This window comes from Notechis scutatus, chromosome Z (genome assembly GCF_049901735.1).
Source record: "Notechis scutatus isolate UNSWTSFEM ecotype Mainland chromosome Z, rNotScu1.2, whole genome shotgun sequence".
NCBI classification, from domain to species: Eukaryota; Metazoa; Chordata; class Lepidosauria; order Squamata; family Elapidae; genus Notechis; species Notechis scutatus.
Window position 1 is genome coordinate 118,464,513 of NC_142025.1, and position 20,845 is coordinate 118,485,357.

A 20,845-nucleotide genomic window follows, 5' to 3' on the forward strand; every position below is an offset into this window, starting at 1 on the left:
ATAGAGATATGAAGGGGGAATGTAGACATTTTATCAGGGTTAATCACAGCTTCGAATATTAGTGTTACAATTATTAGGATTGTTTGACTTTTTCTTCAAAGTTAAATACAACTTTTTCATGCAGAAATGGGATTATAACCAGGTAGGCCCTTAGAGGCTGGTTAGAGAAGTCCAAAGAACAGGCCCCAAGTTCTGCAACGATATATTTTTAAAACTCTTATTAAAATGTTTTTTGAAGCTCAAATAGTTTGTCCACCTAGTGAGAAGAAAAGATTCATTGGGAAAGACCCCCAATGGTGGGCAAATGAAAGGCGACTGGAGAGGATGAGGAATTTGAATTGTGTCATTGATATCATGGAATGAACATGAATTTGGGCAAAATTTGAGAGGGCTTGGCATGCTATGGTCCATGGGGTCACGAAAAGTCAGGCATAATTCGGCAACTGAACAACAATATTTTTTATTTATTTGACAGGATTTGCATCACCTCCACTGGTTTCTCCTTCAACAACAAAGACAGGAAGTTTCTTTTAGCACAAAAAATGGAAGACAGGGCAGATGTTAATTCCTGTCCAGCACTTGGACAATAGGCCAATATTTCTACTAGTTAGGAAGAGCAAAAGGTCAAGGCTGTAAATTCTGAGTCAGTTTGGTGGCCTCCTGAAGGCACGGCCCCGAGTTTCTCAATGTTACCAGCTTGAAGATGGGTGACCTTCAACTTCCAGAATTCCCCAGCCAGTCAGGAATTCTGGGAGTCGAAGTCCATCCACGTTCCAAGGGTTTCAACCATGTCTATTCCCAAATACCCCCAACAGAACCAGAGCAAGCCCTCCATTCCAGGTGATTGAAAGGCTGGTCTTCTGAATGTGGCCTTTAGAGAGAGGTACTCATGGGGCTGTTCTGCTGGTTGCGTGAAGCTGGACCTCACTGTACATGACTTCGTACTCTCCCTTTGTCTTCAGATGATTCTCGGCCCTGGGTTCCAAAGGGATCAGTACGGATGACTTCCTGACCAAGGCATAGGTGAGCTTTGAATCCTAAAAAACCAGGAAAAGACAAGCTTGAAATTCAACCAGAATCCATCATAAAGGGAGACTTTCTAACTTTTGTTTTGGACGAGGTTTATAAATGGAAATTAGGTTGACTCTTCTACTATCCCACCCAGAATCCTAACCACCATTAAACAAGTGTAAATGGCAACCATACCAGGCCCAACCCAGATCCTCCACCTTCTGTCATCCAAAATGCTCTCCTGTAGAAACGGCTACCAGGACACCATCCACTTTGATTTATTTATGACCTGGGAGGAGGAATCCCTAATATTTAAGATGATCTCAAAGACAAAGGGGTGCGGTGGCTCAGTGACTAAGATGCTGAGCTTATCGATCAGAAAGGTTGGCAGTTCGGCGGTTCGAACTCCTAGTGCCGCGTAATGGAGTGAGCTCCCATTCCTTGTCCCAGCTTATGGCAACCTAGCAGTTTGAAAGCATGTAAAAATGCAAATAGAAAAACGGGGACCACTTTGGTGGAAAGGTAACAGCGTTCCATGTGCCTTTGCCATTTAGTCATGCTGGCCACATGACCACAGAGACATCCTCGGACAGCGCTGGATCTTTGGCTCTGGAACTGCCCAGGATTCCTCAAATCCTTCATAAATGGTCCTGCCCAGAAATGGAAGATTCCTTGAAGTGATTACCTGTAAATCCTCCCTCTCCAGATCCTCAGATCCGAGATCATTCGATCGAGCTTCCTCCTTCCCTTCTTTAGGATCAGATCTTCGCTGGCATCCTGGTGCTTCCAGATCCATGAAACAAGGAAGACGGGAATAAACAAACATGAGTTGCTCCTCCTATCATTTATTCCATCATACTACAAACAAAGTAAAGATAGATGCACCTTGAAGTTCAGCTTCCTAACAATGAAAACAATTAACCAGTGGAACAGCTCGCCACCAGAAGTTGTGGGTGCTTCATCACTGGAGGTTTTTAAGAAGAAATTGGACAGTCACTTGTCTGAAATAGTATAGGATCTCCTGCTTGAGCAAGGGGTTGGACGAGAAGACCTCCAAGGTCTGTTAGGAATGATAGTCACCTAACAGTTGGGTTGGCAATATATAAACCAGGATAGTCATTTAATACTGTTGTATCTTTAAGAGAAGGCTGTAATTGTGATTGGCTGATTGGTTCCTCCAACAGCCCTAAGTTGGAGCCAGAAACCTGGTTTGTTCTTTTTGCATTTCCTTTTCACTATGTTTCCCTGAGTGCACTCATTCTCCTAACGGGGAACACCTCAACAAGGTCCCTTCCTATTCTGATATTAATATTAAGAAGGGCCACCATGCCTATCAGAGTAGCCTCCGCTGTCTTGAAGCAGGACCTCTTGGAGGTTTACTTCATCCACTTCTGCCACAAAGGTTCTTCTCTAGCCACATGATTTGAGATTGAGGGTTTGCATCAGGGACTGCCAAACCTACCATTCCTTTTCCTGCTCCAGCAGAAGACCAGGGGGGCTGCCAGGAAGGGAACGAGGAGAACCAGCGGTGCATAGCCCACTGGTAGGGCAAATGAGGCTGGTACACCTACAAAGCAAAAGGGGGAGAAGTATCATTCTGTGAGGTTTCTTTAAATCTCGCTAAATCAAGTTTTGCAAAGTGTTTCCTTCTGCATTTAGGCTGCAGATGATTCCACCTCTGGAAAAGGCCCACCTGTGAAATTCACTGTCTGGCTCCAGGGAGACATGATCCAGCGCCCAGTCATCTTTTCCTCATATCTGCAAGCAAATCGCCGGCTTTCGTTGTCTTTGGCGTACAGGAAAGCTACTGACGTATTTAGAGTGAGAACCCCAGAATCTCGGCTGCTCCCCGGAGGCTCTTCATCGCTGGAGGTCATCTCCACACCATCCAGGGAGAAATGGAACCTTTTGGGATTATTATTTCCCTCGCTGGACAAACACAGGATGGACAGGATCCCCAGGGATCCCGAAGAAGGGTGCAGCTTCAGCACTGGGGGAGGCAGAGGATCTGGAGAAGAGAAGAAACGGGAATTAGCTTGGAGGTGCTTTGGCTCCACTGTCAATCCATCAGAAGAGAGTTGGAAGGGACCTTGGAGGTCTTCTAGTCCGACCCCCTGCTCAAGTAGGAGAACCTATAGGTGGCTATCCAGTCTCTTCTTTAAAACCTCCAATGATGAAGTACCCACAACTTCTGGTGGCAAGTTGTCCCAGTGGTTAATTGTCCTTGTTGTTAGGAAGTTTCTCCTTAATTCCAGGTTGCTTCGCTGCTTGACTAGTGTCTATCCGTGGCTTCTTTGTCCTGCCTTCAGGTGCTTTGCAGAATAGGTGGACCCTCTCTGCTTTTGGTCAGCCTCTCAAATACTGGAAGACTGCTATCATGTCCCCCCTAATCCTTATTTCCACTAGACTGGCCAGACCCAATTCCTGCAACCCTTCTCCGTTTGTTTTTGTCTCCAGACCTTTAATCAGGGGTGGGATTCTACCAGTTCGCACCTATTTGCTAGAACCGGTTGTTAACATTCTAAACAGTTCGGAGAATTGGTTGTTAGAAGAAATGCAGGGCCTAATCCTGTAAGGGAGGCAGGAAGGAAACATTCTGGTGTTGCTTACAGAAACTGCCTCTCCGTTAACCCTTATTACATTCTTGGCAGGACTAGACTTCCTGTCTCAGAAACTTCTCTGGAGTTTTTTTCCCCTCCTTTGCTGGTATTTTGATGTGTTGAGTGACCGTTCAAAGTTACAGTGGCACTGAAAAAGTGACTTACGACCCTTTTTCACACTTACGACTGTTGCAGCATCCCCACAGTCATGAGAGGCCAGGCGAGGAGATGCGTGTCTTGATGTAAGTGATATTGAGTTGGCCACACCCAGCCAATAACATGACCACTAACCCATGTTCACCCAGTCACATGACCACCAAGCCACGCCTACCACCTAAGCCACGCCCACAGAATCAGTTGTTAAAAAATTTGAATCCCACCCCTGCCTTTAATCCTCTTAGTTGCTCTTCTCTGCACTTTCTCCAAAGTCTCAACATCTTTTTTTTGTAATGTGGTGACCAAAACGGGATGCTGTATTCCAGGTGTGGCCTTACTAAGGCTTTATAAAGCATTACTGATACTTCACGTGACCTTGATTCTATGCCTCTGTTTATAAAACCAAGGATTGCATTCGCTTTTTTGGCTGGCTCATGTTTAAATATTCGTCCACTAGGACTCCAAGGTCCATCTCACAGTTCCTGTTTTTGAGCCTGGTCTTATCTAATTTTTACTTATATCTTTGATTTTTCCTGCCTAAGTGTAAATCCTTGCTTCAGGCTGGTGACTTTTTTTGTGATTACCTCAGAAAAAAAACTTTCCTATGCAAGCTCTAAATAAATCAAGCCCCAGTTATAGAAATCCACGTTTTCAAAATGAAGAGAGAAAAAATGCACACCTCTCACCACAATTGGGACCAGACTACTCCACTCGGAAAAGATGTTTCTCTCAGATTTCTGTTCTAGGTACCGGCATTTATATGATCCAGAATCCTCCCTCGTGGCTGTGAGGACCATGGAGCTGTTACCTTCATGCCAACCCAAATCCTTTTCAGAGGGCTCCTCCTTGTTTTCCCTTAGGTGGAAAAACTGGTAGCGTCTCCGGCCTCGAAGGGTGGTGTTGGGAAGTGAGCACCAGAGGACAACGCTCTCCCCAACCAGATACAGGGATCCTGGAGGATCTGGAGAAAGGCTGGGAGCTGGTGGGGGTTCTAGATAGACCCAGAGAGGGGGGAAAAGGTGATTATTACAGACATTATACAGAGGGTGGTGAGCACAGCACAAAACATTGTGGGCTGTTCCCTGATACCACTAGATGACCTCGTTAGGGCTCGCTGCCTTAGAAGAGTGAGGAAAATCCTCAGGGACGAATCACAGCCTGGTCAGCACTTCTTCACTCTCCTACCGTCAGTTAGGAGATAGAGAAGCATAGCCGGCCGCATCAACAGTCTGAAGAACAGTTTCTACCTGTGGGCTGTCAGACTCCTGAATGGAAAATAACTTCATGTCAACATAGAATGATAGACTTGCAGGGCCGGCGCGTTGTGCAATAAGTTCACATGCTGTAATAAGATTGTGTGTTCATTAGTAGGATTCACTGGGTTAGGGACTTCTGTCCTCACTGTGAGTTGTGTTGGGGGTGTGCGCATGAAGGGAGGCTCAGCCAATCTCATTATACACGTGTTGTACTCTGACAATAAAGGTAATTATAATCAAATGTCCTTCAGGCAGTCCCAGGATTATCTTGACTGGCACCCACCAACTCATCTAATTGCTCTAGAGTTCTCGGTTGGCCTTTCCTTCACACAGAAAGGGGTTGTTGGCAGGTTCTCTTTCCTCAGAAAATACTCCTTGGAATAGGGAGGTTGAGGAAACCTAAGCTGGGCAGCTTCACCGCCTTGAATAGCAGGGCAGAAATATCCCTGAAATCTCGCCAATATACTTTCACTCCCCAGGGATAGTCTAAGGAGGCAGAATCTTGGTAAAGAAGCACCAAAATCTCCCTGCCAAACATAGTGAAAGTCTGCAAAACAGGCAGTGCTCGACTTATAACAGTTCATTTAGTGACCGTTCAAAGTTACAACAGCACTGAAAAAAGTGACTCACAGTTACAACCTTGGCAGCGTTCCCATGATCAAAATTCAGGTACTTGGCAACTGACTCGTTGTCAGGGTTCCGACCGATGCCCTTTGTATTTATACTGGTATTTATGAGGGTTGCCGCATGCCAGAGAGCTGTGATCCCCTTTTGCGACCTTCTGACAAGCGAAATCAGTGGGGAAGCCAGATTGACTTAACCACCAGGTAACTAACTTGATCAATTGCAGTGATTCACTTAACAACCGGGGCAAGAAATGTCGTAAAAAGGGGCAAAACTCACTTAACAAATGCTCACTGAACAACAGAAATTTGGGGCTCAGTTGTGGTCGTAAGTCGAGGACCATCTGTATCACATTTCCTTCAGCTTTCTGGCATAAAAGAAATTGGTCTGATTGAACATCTTTTACAGTCCCTTTTTTATTTCATGAACAATTATTATTATTATTATTATTATTATTATTATTATTATTATTATTATTATTATTGTTATTATTATTATTATTATTATTATTATTATTATTATTATTATTATTATTATTTTAATTTAATGAGCACAAGTATTGAGTCTCCTTGAAACAATTCATGTTGTGGGAATCCCTTAGGCATCTTTCTAACAATGTGAAGAGTATTTCTTAACCTTGACAAACAACATTTGTGGACCTTAAATCACAAAATCCCTATACTGGGAATTGAAGTCGACACAGGTTAAAGTCGTCAAGGTGGAGAAACCCTGATATAAACGCTTTTTAAAGAAGAAGAAAGTTCCTTACCAATGACAGTGAATTCACCCCAATTACTCCTTTGAGACAGAGTTCTTCTGCCTTCCCTGTTTTTCCCCAGGTAATAACAAGAAAAATTTGCTTTGGGAGCCATTCGCCATGCAGGAATCAGCAGAGTATTTCCGATCTGTTCTGGATATTTCTTCCTTTCATTCTTTTCGTTCACGTGATCGAAGACGTAATTCTCTCCCTTCTGTCCTCTTGGTGGGGAACATTTTAATTCGACCTGTTCTCCTTTTACGAGAATTTGGTGAGAAGGTGACCAGGACAGGGTGGGAGCTGCCGGGCGATAATTCCAAGTAGACCTCTGAAAATCTGAGAAACAAAGGAAATTTGAAAAGAATCCCATAAAAATCCATGCAAGCTTATACGCAAAATTGTGTTGCAAGAATCCAAGAGAAACCCATAGGCTAGAAGTTGACAGAAACAACCAAATTATCTCTTCATCATCATCTTCATTTAACAACCCCATAATCCCTTGCTGGGTGGAGTCTGGGCAACTGAATGGAGCTAGCAGAGTGTTTCCTGGCCGGATGCCCTTCCTGTCACCAATGTGGAGGCCACCAGAACACTAACCAAATTATCTCTTCTCAAATCAAAATCTTTACAGGTAGTCTTTGACTAATGGCCAGTTGTTTAATAAATGTTCAAGGTTATGACAGTCCTCAAAAAAGCAACTTACATCCCAGATTCAAAGTCCCGACAGCCAGGGGTGCGATTCTACCAGTTCGTATCTATTCTCTAGAACCAGTTGTTAACATTCTAAGCAGTTCGGAGAACCGGTTGTTAGAAGAAATTACTGGCCTAATCCTGTAAGGAAGGCAGGAGGGAAACATTCTGGTGTTGCTTACAGAAACTGCCTCTCCGTTAACCCTTATTACATTCTTGGCAGGACTAGACTTCCTGTCTCAGGAATGTCTCTGGAGGTTTTTTTTCCCCCTCCTTTGCTGGTACTTTGTGTGGAGCGATCATTCAAAGTTTCAATGGCACTGAAAAAAGTGACTTATGACCATTTTTCCCACTTACGACTGTTGCAACATCCCCACAGTCATGAGAGGCCAGGCGAGGAGATGTGTGCCTCGATGTGAGTGATATTGAGTTGGCCACACCCAGCCAATAACATGACCACCAAGCCATATCCACCCAGCCACATGACCACCAAGCCATGCCCACCACCTAAGCCACGCCCACAGAACCGGTTGTTAAAAAAATTGAATCCCACCCCTGCCGACAGCACACTCCATTATGGTCATGTGGGATTCATCATCTAGTTTTGAAATAAACAATCACCAACCAAAACTTCCAAGAGAAAGCAATGGTGATTTTATTTACTACTTTGAGAAGAGGGTGCCCCCCCACACACATGCAGGTATAATGGGTACACCTTAAATCATCAATATGATTGGCTTATATTCTCTATTAGCTGGATACCCTTGCTTCATTAAGAAACTATGTAGTTGGCCTTAGTTTTTGGGGAGGAAAATAAGGAGGAAAAAATTCTGCCTCTGCCTACCAGCATCCATCGGTATTCATCTGGCTAGCGTCCTGTCAGTGTGTGAGAGTTGAGATCTGTTTGGAAACTGAAACAGTATCTGCTGTGTGAGCAAGAAGGAGACAGCAAGGAGCCTGGGCGTGGTTTAGCTCAACTGTTCTGTCCTAAAGCTGCTTGGTGCTGTGAAAGTAAAACTGAAACTGGAACTCCTCTCCTCTGCTTGTGCTTTGCATTTGGAAGAGATTTCTTTTCAGGTGGGGAGGGGGAGTAGAACTCCTTAGCATCAGAGCATGTTAATAATAATAATAATAATAATAATAATAATAATAATAATAATAATAACAACAACAATCATCATCATCATCATCATACATTATCTCCACCCTCGATTACATCTCCCAGTACTTTAATTCTATCGCCCGCTGCCCTTATTTACAAATTATGGTTTTATGGTCTTAGTTCCTAAGGGTTGTCTCTAGAGTAATTATACCAGTAAATTCTGGCTTAAGACCAATTTCTAGCATAGCAGAGGCCTCGAGTCCTAGTTCCTACATACAATTCTCAACCTTTAGCCTAGCTCATGAGATTTGTTTGTTTTTTTTGTTTAGGAGATTTATATTGTCGACTCAAGGAGGCTTACAAAAATATAAAAACATGTAAAAAAAATAATAAAACTAATAAAAGAATCATATCCCCCCACGAGCCATTTAATGGGCTCCATCCCGCTCTGCATTCCCCAGGCCCGCTGGCAGTGCCAGGTCTTCAGTGCCTTCTAGAAGAGTGTTCGAATAGGGGCCATTCTAATCTCTGGGGGAATGATGTTCCAGAGGGAGCCACCATGGAGAAGGCCCTTCTTCTGGGTGCCACCAGGTGTATCTCCCTCGGGGACGGGACCCGCAGCATTCCCTGCATCTGATGGGGCAGATAGATGTAACTGGCAAGAGATGTTCCTCAAATCACCTGGTCCCAAGCCATGAAGGGCTTTAAAAGTGACAACCAGCACCTTGAATTGCACCTGGAAGCAAACCAGCAACCAATGCAGGAGAGGCGAAACATGTGCACACCCCGAGGTCTGCGCAAAACCACGCAGGCCACTGCATTTTGCACCAACAGGAGCTTCCAGATGCTCTTCAAGGGCGGCACCATGTAGAGCGCATTGCAATAGTCAAGACAGAAAGTGACATGGGCATGAGTGACCGTGAGTAGGGATTTTCGGTCCAGGAAAGGGTGTAACTGGCACACAACCCGCAGTTGCGCAAAGGCCCTCCTGGCCACAATCGCCACCAGAAGTCGCGAGTTCAGGAGAACCCCCAGATTACGCACAGGGTCTGTTTGGGGCAGCGCCACCACATCCAAGACCAAAGGTGGCAATTCTTTTTTTATTTTTTTATTTTTTATTTTAATTATGAGAACACAACACAGTACATCCAACTTAGCCTTGTTATACATATATACATTTTACTTCATCATTTATAATCTCCTTATTTGATATATTATTTACTAAGTAATGTAATCATAACTACTAATGTTTTGACCTTGTCTTCTCCTATATAACTATTGATAAAATTTATTCCATGTTTTATAGTATTTAGATTCTCCTTTAAGTCTTTTAATTCTAAAGTTAACCTATCCTAGATGCCCATGCCATAATTTTTCTTATTATCTGTTTCTGGAGGTATGATTTCATTTTTCCAGTATTGTGCATATATTTTTCTAGCCATCATCAATACATGTACTATTAGATACCTTATTCCCTTCTTATATTTTTCTGATATTATTCCTAGGAGAAAAAAATTCAGGTTTAAATGGAATACATTTTCCCACCATTTGTTCCCTCCGTGTTTGAATCAGTCTCCAATATATATTTTTTTGCAGCATTGCAAGTCCACCACGTGTGAAAAAATGTGAAAAAATGTGCCTGATACATCTTTGCACTTCCAACAATTTGGAGATATATTTTTAAACATTTTGGAAAGTCTTGCTGGCAGAAGATGCCACCTGTAAAGCATCTTATAAAGATGTTAAGGTGGCAATTCTCCCTGGGCCAAAAAAACCTCAGAGCTACTCGGTCTTACCAAGTGTTTAGTTTCAACCCGTTGCTCCCCATCCAACCCCTGATAGATGAGAAACGTATACAAGGTATTTTCTCCACAGGCTAGCATATCTTCTCACAATTCTGTAAAAACAATAGGCCCTGTTTCCCATAGTCATTAAATCAAAGGTTCTGTGTGTGTATCTGACATCTAGAGAATTATTCTCTACATTTTTACCGTCTACGATGACCAATTCTTTAACAAAGATCCAGACAAGTCAATGCATACCTATTGAGAGCTAAAGATGGACCCAATATGTCTTTCTGCATGTATCCCAGGACTACAATTCCCATCATCCCATATTGGACAGGGCTCATGATAGCTGGGATTCCGTAACATCTATTGGATCTCAAGGAGACCTCGATCATATTGCTGACAAACAGGAACCCTCTACCTAAATTCAGGATAAGAGAGGTCCTTCTGTCTGCAGATTCACGTCTCTGGCCTGGCCTGTTAATTTTTTTTTATTAAAGGGTTTTTGAATCCTTGATGTATTTGTTCAATAGAGCTATTTTTACAATCGTTCTACGTTCACACTTGTTACATGAAGCTAAAGAGTTCTGACCACAAACGTTGAAGACACAGGAAACACTAGCGTAAGTTGGCGATTGTGGCTTTGTCGCTGCAAAGGAAGAACTTTGCAGTGTGGGCCCATTACTGGAACAAAGAAAGTGAACATCGTTCAATGTTCTGAATCTATGGTCAAGAATTTTCAGGCGAAGATCCAGAAGCAAAATGTTCATTTGTATAACATGTTGACTTAGAAAAAAACCAAATGCATAGATACAGAATAGGTGGCTCAAAAGCAGTAACTGTGAGATGGATCTAGGTGCCTTGGTGGATAGCCACTTAAGTATGAGCCAACAGCATTCTGTAGCTGCCAAAAAGTCCAATGCAGTTCTAGGTTGCATCAACAGAAAGGTAGTTTCAAGATCACCAGAAGTAATTGTATCGCTTTATACGGCCCTGGTGAGGCCACACCTGAATTCTGCACTATCTGGCTATCCTGAGAGGAGAGGAGAGGAGAGGAGAGGAGAGAAGAGAAGAGAAGAGAAGAGAAGAGAACCTGTAGTTTGCTGGGGAAATTGTGTGTCTAACATTCCTTCCTCCACTCACCCGACCTTACAAAACTGATGTCAATCAGAATAGAGCTGAAAGGGACCTTGGAGGTCTTCTAGTCCAACCCCCTGGTTAGGTAGGACACCGTATACCATTTCAGACAAATGATTGTCCAATCTCTTCCAACGTTGAAGCATTCACAACTTCTGGAGTTAATTTGTTCCACTGATTAACTATTCTGTCGGGAAATTTTTTCTTAGTTCTAGGTTTCTTCTCTCCTAGATTGGTTTCTTGATTAGCTTCTTGTCCTGCCTTCAGGTGCTTTGGAGAATAGCTGGACTCCCTCTTCTTTGGGGCAGCCCCTGAGATACTAGGACACTGCTTCATGTCACCCCCAGTCCTTCTTTTCATTAAACCAGACATACCCAATACAAGCAACCGTTCTTCATATGTTTCAGCCTCCAGTCCCCTAATCATCTTTCTTGCTCTTCTCTGCGCCCTTTCGAGAGTCTCAACATCCTGTTTACATCATGGCGACCGAACGCCACATTTGGTCGCCTTAAAAAGTGGTATTAACACTTAACGTGATCTTGATTCTATCCCTCTGTTAATGCAGCCTAGAATACTGAATCCAGTTTTGGTCACTATGATACAAAAAAGATGTTGAGACTCTAAAAAGAGTGCAGAGAAGAGCAACGAAGATAATTAGGGGAATGGAGGCTAAACCGTAAAATAAACAATTGAAGAGATTAAGTTTAAAATAAACAATTGAAGAGATTAAGTCTAAAAAAAATAAGGACTAGGGGAGATATGATAGCATCTTCCAATATTTGAAGGGCTGTCACGGGGAAGAAAATTTAAAATTTCTAAAATTTCAGGAAAGGAAGTGAGAAGAAAAGAGAGCCTTTGGGGGGGGGGAAAAAGCATTTCTAAGAAGTTAAATCTCATTATTAAGAAATTTTCTCTTTGAGCCTTTTCACGTCTTTGCCACTTAAAACGAGCAAAACTATCTGAGTCCAGGACAGGGATTTTACAGAAAAAAAACAGAGGATTACTTTTCACAACTGAGAAAAGGGACAAATGGGAAGAGTTTCCCGTTCATGCCCCTTTGATCTCTCCTTTATCTATTCTTCTGATATTAACCACACACTCCATAAAGGCGAGGATTTCTTCCCTTGGGAGAAAAATCTTCACTTCCAGATCCTTCCTCCCATTTTTATCTCAGAAAAACGGAAAATGGAGAAGCGAAAAAATAATAATGAAGTTTACCTTGAGCAGTGGATTCACAGGGGACGATCCGGAGAGAAATTGGAATAATCAAGGAAAGAACCACAAAGTTGGTGAGAGGAACGAGAGAAGCCCAAGAGAAGAGAGACACCTTCAACCCATCCTCCCAGGGGTGGCTTCCATGCTCCACCCGATGGTCCATTGTGCACAGCTGGGATCTTCTCAGTGTTTACCACCACACTGCTGTCTGAGCCAGGGATGAAAACCTGGGCCTGTAACCACCGTCTCCTCGGCAATCGGCAGGAAAGGAAACATGTCATTGACACCTTTCTACCAGCCTCCTCTTCACGGAGCAGGCCCAGCGAGGCCAACCCAGCTCACTGCTCTCCTTTGAAGCCTTCTTGACCACAGCAAGCCTTTTTCGGCTATCTCACAAGAGCATCTCGCCGCCCCCAGTCCTAGGTGTGCCATTGTCAAGTCTTCTGTGCAACCACGGAGCCTAAGAAGAGCCAGAGACAATACCATTGGTCCAGATTTGACAAAAAAAGACACCGCTTCTTTTATTCTCAGCTTCAAAGATTCTCATCAGCTCAAAAAGAAAGCAACCCTCCACCTCCAAACCAGAAGCTCCTACAACCTTCAACTCCCAGTTCCACCAATCAATGGTGATTGGTTGATGGTGTTAGCCGTTCAGTCGAGTCTGATTCTTGCAGATTCCCAGATTTCTCCACATCTGGGCTTTTTCAATGCTCTGTATGGTGTTAGAGTGGGTTTTGGTGGCCTGGTTTCCTTTTTACGCTAACGCTTCCAAACATAATTGCTTTCTCCTGTGACCCAAAGGTGCTTTTTTTTTTTCAACAGGCAACTGGATTTTCTAGTTTTTCTTTTGAAGACGTTTCACTTCTCATCCAAGAAGCTTCTTCAACTCTGATTGGATGGTGGGAGACGGAAGGATTCACACTCCTTGCAGATAGCTGGTCATTTGCATCCTTTTAGAGGGCCATTGAGGCCACCTGGAGGTTTATCTGTGTCCTCAGGTTCACATTAAGATCATATTAAAAGCAACTGCGTTCTCTTCGCTGATGATGTAAAACTATTCAACACCACAGACAATACTACCACCCTCCAAAAAGACCTTGACTATGTATCAGAATGGTCAACCAAATGGCAACTTCAAATCTCAACAAATAAATGCTCTGTCTTACATATTGGCAGAAAAAATCAGAAAATAAAATACAAGCTAAATAGTCAAGACCTTGTTGAGGATCCAAACTTTGTCAAGGACCTTGGAGTTCTCATCTCAAATGATCTAAGTGCTGGAGCCCACTGTAACTACATAGCCAAAAAAGCATTAAGAGTTGTTAACCTAATCTTACGTAGCTTCTTCTCTGGTAATATCACACTACTAACTAGAGCATACAAAACATTTGCTAGACCAATACACGAATACAGCTCATCAGTCTGGAACCCACATTACGTATCTGATATTAACACAGTTGAGAAAGTCCAGAAATATTTCACAAGAAGAGTTCTCCACTCCTTTACTCGTTGCAGAATACCTTATGCCACCAGACTCGAAATTCTAGACCTAGAAAATCTAGAACTACGCCCCCTTTGGTCCAATCTAAGTATAGTATATAAAATCATACATTGCAATGACTTACCTGTCAATGAATACTTCAGCTTCAACCATAACAACACAAGAGCACACAACAGATACAAACTCAAGGTTAATCGCACCAAACTTGATTGCAGGAAATACGACTTCAGCAACAGAGTGGTCAATGTCTGGAATATTCTACCTGACTCTGTGGTTTCTTCCCCAAACCCCAAAAACTTTAACCTTAGACTGTCTACTATTGACCTCACCCCCTTCCTAAGAGGCCTGTAGGGAGCGTTCATAAGCGCACCAACGCGCCTACTGTCCCTGTCCTGTTGTTTTTATTTTTCTTATAAGTATCTATCTCATATATTCAAAACTATATTTATTCTTATACCTGTATCTTGTAAGCGATTGACAAATCAAATAAATACTAAAAAAAAAAAATACTAAATGCTAAAAAAAAATGCCTGAGTGGTACAAATGGTTCCTGTAGTCTGCAATCCCTCTGGAAATCCATTCATACTCCCACACCATTCGAAAGGTGGACTAGAAGACCTCCAAGGTCCCTTCCAACTCTGTTATTCTGTTAACCATAAGGGAAAACAATAGAAGAGACTAACCTACACTTGATTGCCTGGCTGATATCCACCCAGCATCTTCAAAATTAGCCACCAGGATCCTTGGTGCTGTTCATCATGTTGACCATTAGCAAATTGGTCATTCTTTAATCTGGAAATGTCTAAGCAGGTGGAAGAAGAAGAAGAAGAAGAAGAAGAAGAAGAAGGAGAAGGAGAAGGAGAAGGAGAAGGAGAAGGAAGGAGGAGGAGGAGGAGGAGGAGGAGGAGGAGGAGGAGGAGGAGGGAGGAGGAGGAGGAGGAGGAGGAGGAGGAGGAGAAGAAGAAGAAGAAGAAGAAGAAGAAGAAGAAGAAGAAGAAGAAGAAGAAGAAGAAGAAGAAGAAGAAGAAGAAGAAGAAGAAGAAGAAGAAGAAGAAGAAGAAGAAGAAGACGACGACTGTGGAGTCCTTGGTGCTCACTGAGCTTAGTTGTTTTCTTGCAGATGTTTCAAAACCAGACTAGGGAACATCATCAGGGCTGTAAGGGAGTGGAGTGTGTGGAGGAGGAGGAGGAGGAGGAGGAGGAGGCTGGAGAGTCACTTCTCATGAATGCTTGGATTGATTTTCCTGCAGCTAGTAGAAGGCTGCACTAGATAATCTTCCCATTTCAGCATTGTAGGACTCAGTGAAGTGAATTGGCTCTTTCCTCTATTAAATCATAGAATCGTGGAGCTGCAAAAGACCTCCAAGGTCTTCTAGTCCACCCCCTGCTCAAGGCAGGAGTCCTTATACACCACCTTCAGACAAATGGTTGTCCAGTCTGTTTTTGAGAACCTCCAGGGATGAAGCACCTGCAACACAGGGGCACCGTCTGGAAAGCTTTGGGTGCCTCTGTCTGCGGCAGCTGTGATCTTGAAACGGATAGGAGAATAAACGAAAGGATAAACTCTCCTTTGGGTTAAACTTGAGCCCTTGTGACTTACCAAATATCTCTTTTTCCAGAGATAAACAACATAAACTCTGGTTCAGCTTATCCTTTCAAGATAATTAAAATTAGCGGTGTGTGCTGCCATCTAGCTTCTTCCCAATTCAATTATTTAAAATACGGTGCAAGGAGAGTGAATTATGCTAACTCTGTTCAATGTATTCCACACCATTAAATTAAATCTAATTTCTGTTTTTGGCTTGGTTCCACTATTTACTTTGACACTGGCCCAAACATGCCCATATAGTACAGCTAGTCCTCAACTTAACAGCCACAACCAAGGTCACAACATTCAAGCTGCTAAGTGAGACATTGGTTAAGTGAGGGTTTGCCCCACTTTGCGACTTTTCTCGCCACGTTTGTTAAGCGAATCACAGCAGTTGTTAAATTCGTCACACAGTCGTTAAGCGAATCTGGTTTCTCTCATTGACTTGGCTGGTTGAAGCGTCGCAAAAGGGGAGCACCTGACCCCGGGGAACGCAGCAACCATCATAAATGTGAGTCAGTAGTTCAAGCTTCTGACTGCAAATCACGTGACCATGGGATGCTGCAACGGTCGTAAGTGTGAAAAATGGTCATAAGACTTAGAATAACTTTATTGAATAAAAGAGCTTGAAGGGATCTTGGAAGTCTTGTAGTCCAGCCTCTCAAGCAAGAGACCTTGCACCATTTCAGATAAAGGACAGGGGTGGGATTCTACCAGATCGCACCTATTTGCTAGAACCGGTTGTTAACAATCTAAGCAGTTCGGAGAACCGGTTGTTAGAAGAAATTACTGGGCTAATCCTGTAAGGAAGGCAGGAAGGAAACATTCTGGTGTTGCTTACAGAAACTGTCTTTCCGTTAACCCTTATTACATTCTTGGCAGGACTAGACTTCCTGTCTCAGGAATGTCTCTGGAGTTTTTTTTCCCCCTCCTTTGCTGGTATTTTGATGTGTGGAGGGACCGTTCAAAGTTACAGTGGCACTGAAAAAAGTGACTTATGACCATTTTCCCCACTTACGACTATTGCAACATCCCCACAGTCATGAGAGGCCAGGCGAGGAGATGCGTGCCTCAATGTGAGTGATATTGAGTTGGCCACATCCAGCCAATAACATGACCACCAAGCCATGTCCCCCCAGTCACATGACTGCCAAGCCACGCCCACCACCTATGCCACGCCCACAGAACTGGTTCTTTAAAAATTTGAATCCCACCTCTGATAAAGGGGCCATCCTTGAAGGCCTCCAGTGGTGAAGCAACCACAACTTTTAGAGGCAAGTCATTCCACTGGTTAATAGCAGTAATAGAATAACAGAGCTGGAAGGGACCTTGGAGGTCTTCTAGTCCAGCCCCTCAAGCAGGAGACCCCTATACTATTTCAGACAAACCTCTTCTTAAAAACCTCCAGTGTTGGAGCACCCACAACTTCTGGTGGCAGGCAGTTCCACTGGTTAATTGTTGTCACTGTCAAGAAATTCCTCCTTAATTCCACTTTGCTTCTCTCCTTCAATCAGAGGAGAGCTGGAAGGGACCTTGGAGGTCTTCTAGTCCAACCCCTGCTCAAGCAGGAGACCCTATCCCATTTCAGAAAAGTTACAGTCCAGTTAGTTTCCATCTTCTTGTCCTGCCTTCGGGGCTTTTGGAAAACAAGCAGAGTCCCTCTTCTTTGTGGATTTGATAGATTTGTTCGTCTATCCTTTTCTTTTAAAATATTAACTAGGGGTCATTTTTCTTAATCCAGGACCGCTATCCGATGTGAAGTTGTTCCGTGATGGTGTTATATAAACCTTGTTGATTAAAATAACACACACACACACACACATATATCAATAAACTTTTAACCAGTTTACAAACAAGAAATTTCTTCTTGTCCCTTCTGTGTCAACATTGGGTGTTCTTCTGCCAATGGAACAGCTTGACTTCAGAAGTTGTGGGAGCTTCATCCCTGGAGGCTTTCAGGAAGCGATTGGACTGCCATGTGTCAGAAATGGTGTAGGGTCTCCTGCTTGGGTGGGGGGTTGGACTAGATGACCTATAAGGTCTCTTCCAACTCTGATTATCTGTTATCTGTTAAGGCAATGGGTCACTTGGTGCAGAAACAGACAGCATCCAACCCAGGAATATAACCCTGGTGTGTTCTGTTGTTCACTTTGGAATTTGCACCATGCTTTCCACACATACCTCCATCACACACACACACACACACACACACACACACACACACTTGCTCTGTCCTGCCCACAAATCACAGTTCAGAGTCCAGAGAAAGACCAAACAAGATAGCGTGTCTCTTTTGCAACTCAACATAAACCACTGATAAAGCAGAAAGGGAGAACTTTTTTGATCTGGGAGCCGATCAGCCGCTGCCGTGAGCACCATGGATCTTATCAATGCCTTGGTCCCCTCGTCTTTGTTGAAGTAAGTTCGTGGGGGGAGAGGAGACATGGGGGCTGGATAGGTTGGGGTTGGAAGTCTCGATTTCTGAAATCTTTGTCATCCTGGTTTCTCCAGCTAGCTCTCAACATCTAGCCTTCTTTTGTGGTTAGTTGGATCTGCTGTTGCAGGGACCATCTTTTTTTACAGGCTTACAGCAGCCAACTCAAGAATGTTGGGGAATGTGGAAGTGGGGGGGTTCCCATCCCCGTTTGTGGGAAATGACGGAAGGCACAGCAAACTAACTAACTTACTTTCTTTTATTACCTTTTTTTATTTTATTTAAAATACATACAATTCAACTCTCATTTAACAGTGTGTCGTCTGGATACAAATATCTTGTGCAATAACGGTTAATTTTAAAACCATATTCATTACTTCGATATTCTCTATTCTTATCTTATTTTTATTGACATACATAATATTTCTATTACAATAACACCCCTGAACACATTTAATTCTATTAACATATTTTCTATATTTCACTAGTCTATTAGCTATTTCTAGCTTTCATATTTTTTCTCTAGCCACCAATAAAATAGTTCCCATATCTGGTAGTATTGCTCCTTCTCTTTAATTGCGAGTGTTAATCTATTCATTTCTGCACATTCTAATATTTTTTCTGATCACATTTTCATCTGTAGGAATCTCTTCACTTTTCCATTTTTGAGCAAATATAATTCTAGCCGCAATTAATACATGAATAATCAAATATATATTCTCTTTACTATAAATTTCAGGTAAAATCCCCAACAGGAATATTTCAGGTTTTAAATCAATGTGCTGCTGTAGCATCTTCTCCAGCCGTGTGTGTATTTTTGTCCAATATTTTTTGGCTTCTATGCATCTCCGCCATATATAGATAGCATGATCCAGGTGTTTGGTGGCATTTCCAACATTTAAGCTGATTTATCTTTAAACATCCTTGCCAACCTCACCATTTTTTGATAAATGAAGGAAGGCAGAGAGATAACCAAGTTACGCCTGGAACAATGTGAGCATCTGAAATTAAAATATCTTGGCCTTGAGTTGGCCAACCCTTGAAGAAGATTTGAATTTGGAGCAGAATCAGTGTTTAAAACAGATTGCCAATGGTTTTCCATTCTGGATTCACTCTTCTTTTAGAGCAGGGGTCCCCAAACTTAGCATCTTTTATGACTTGTGGACTTCGAGTCCCAGAATTCCCCAGCCAGACAAGTTGAAGTCCACCTATCTTAAAGTCACAAGATTGGGAAACATTACTCTAAAACAGGGATCTCCAAACTTGGCTGGCTGAGGAATTCTGGGAGTTGAAGTCCAGAAGTCTTAAAGTTTGGAGACCCCTGTTTAGAACAATATTTCACAACCTTGCCACTTTAAGATGCATGGACTTCAACTCCCAGAATTCCCCAGCCAGCATAGTTGGCTGGGAAATTCTGGGAGTTGAAGTCCATCCATCTTAAAGTGATAAAGTTTGGAAAACTCATTATTTATAACAATAATGAAGGGAAAGAGAAGTAAATATTCATACTGTACCAAGTCAAAAAACATAGATAGTCACCTTTTCAGATTAAATTGTTTATTTATTTGTTCGTTTATAAAATTTATAAGCTGCCCATCTTATTTCAAGGTAACCCTTATTTTTAATAAGCCCAGCTCTACTGCAACATTCAGCCAATCTTGGCTTATTTTACAAATGCAAGGTATGATCTGGCTTGTTCCACATTTTGGAAGCTAAAAAAAAAAAAACAGGGGTGCATCACTGCTCCATGGATACACCTGTGCAATTGAGACGGACTCCTTTGCTACTCCATCTCTACTCCATCCCGCTCTATCTGGAGAAAACTACCTGGAATGTGGACTATGACCTCCACAGCTAAGGAACAATACTTGCTGTAATAAACAGTTCCACGTAATCCTGATTAATTGGGGCGGTTTTAGGGCTAATCTCTCAAAAATCAGGGACGGGCATGTCTTAGAGAAAGATATTTTTAGTGGCACTATAGAAGAGGAAGGAGTGTTTTTTCACTGGACACTCTGCACATGCCCTGGTGCACCACCCTGCAAAGTCATGTGGCGTGTTAATGCCGCTTTATAATGTCTTAGTAAGACCACACTTGGAATATTACATCCAGTTTGGGTCTCCAAGATGTAAAAAAGATGTTGAGACTCTTCTAGAAAGAGTGCAGAGAGGAGCCACCAGGATGATGAGGGGACTGGAGGCTAAGACATACAAAGAACGGTTGCAGGAACTGGGTCTAGTTTAAAAAGTGCTAGGAGTGAGCAGGGGTTGGACTAGAGGACCTCCAAGTTTCCTTCTAACTCTATTAACATATTATGTTAGTCTAACGAAGAGAAGGACTAGGGGTGACATGATAGCAGTCTTCCAATATTTGAGGGGCTGCCACAAACCTTATGCCACCACCTTATGCTAGCACCTTATGTCGACAGATAAAGGCAGAATGCACAAATTAATACTGTAAGCAGGAGGAAAACCTCCTACGTACAAAATCTACCTGTGCCTTCTACAATTTTGTAAACTCTAAACTTAAAGACTCAAGAACCATCCCACCTCAAAAGGGACCGAATGGGAAAGACTGCAGCGGCGAAGCCTCTTCAACACATTCTTCAGTTCAGAATTGGAATGGCTCATGCCCCATATTTCCTAGTCGTACCACAACTAACTGCAATGATCTACTACATATTGACTTTACAGAAGATAACGTAGAAAAGGCACTACGTAACCTAAAACCATCCCTATCTATTGGCCCCAATGGGTTATGTGCATACTTCTTAAAAAAGCTCTCCTCTGCCATAGCAGAACCCCTAAGCATTATATATATCATTCAAAACCTATGCTCCTTAGCTACGGTCATCCCTATCTTCAAAAAAGGTGACCCCGGCCTGGTTGAAAACTACAGACCAATCTCACTGTGTTGTGTCACATGCAAAGTCATGGAATCAATCATTAACCAATTCATCACCCTCCACTTAGTCAAACAACCAACT

At 42.8% G+C, this 20,845-nt stretch overlaps 2 protein-coding genes across 3 annotated transcripts in view; one reads left to right on the forward strand and one right to left on the reverse strand.

Moving 5' to 3' along the window:
- Positions 1-444: 444 nt before the first annotated feature.
- LOC113426873 (uncharacterized) lies at positions 445-12,708 on the reverse strand. Of its 2 annotated transcripts, none has more exons than XM_087948203.1 (7): positions 12,339-12,708; positions 6,417-6,740; positions 4,447-4,758; positions 2,705-3,019; positions 2,474-2,578; positions 1,697-1,788; positions 445-1,037 (listed from the first exon to the last, which is right to left on the reverse strand). In XM_087948203.1, the coding sequence occupies exons 1-7, from the start codon at positions 12,496-12,498 to the stop codon at positions 888-890; spliced, it is 1,458 nt and encodes a 485-aa protein (XP_087804329.1). In that variant the 5' UTR covers positions 12,499-12,708; the 3' UTR covers positions 445-887. The 2 variants fall into 2 exon arrangements, with proteins under 2 accessions (XP_087804329.1, XP_026545084.2); XM_026689299.2 differs by having other exon boundaries at positions 1,697-1,794; positions 12,339-12,707.
- A 4,640-nt stretch (positions 12,709-17,348) lies between these two features.
- The window catches only part of CIDEB (cell death inducing DFFA like effector b), a 12,387-nt gene continuing 8,890 nt past the window's right edge, over positions 17,349-20,845 (forward strand). Inside the window, exon 1 of the mRNA XM_026689297.2 lies at positions 17,349-17,842. Within this exon, the coding sequence (XP_026545082.1) occupies positions 17,802-17,842 (41 nt within the window). The 5' untranslated portion in view covers positions 17,349-17,801. The remainder of the gene's footprint in view (positions 17,843-20,845) is intronic.

Bases quoted from the DNA above. Each gene is read 5' to 3' on its own strand.
- LOC113426873 (XM_026689299.2), bottom strand. From the start codon at position 12,498: ATGGACCATCGGGTGGAGCATGGAAGCCACCCCTGGGAGGATGGGTTG. The intron at 4,759-6,416 runs GTAAGGAACTTT...GGGTCTATCTAG, and splicing joins GGGTGAATTCACTGTCATTG to AACCCCCACCAGCTCCCAGC. The intron at 3,020-4,446 runs GTGTGCATTTTT...TCTCTTCTCCAG, and splicing joins GGTCCCAATTGTGGTGAGAG to ATCCTCTGCCTCCCCCAGTG.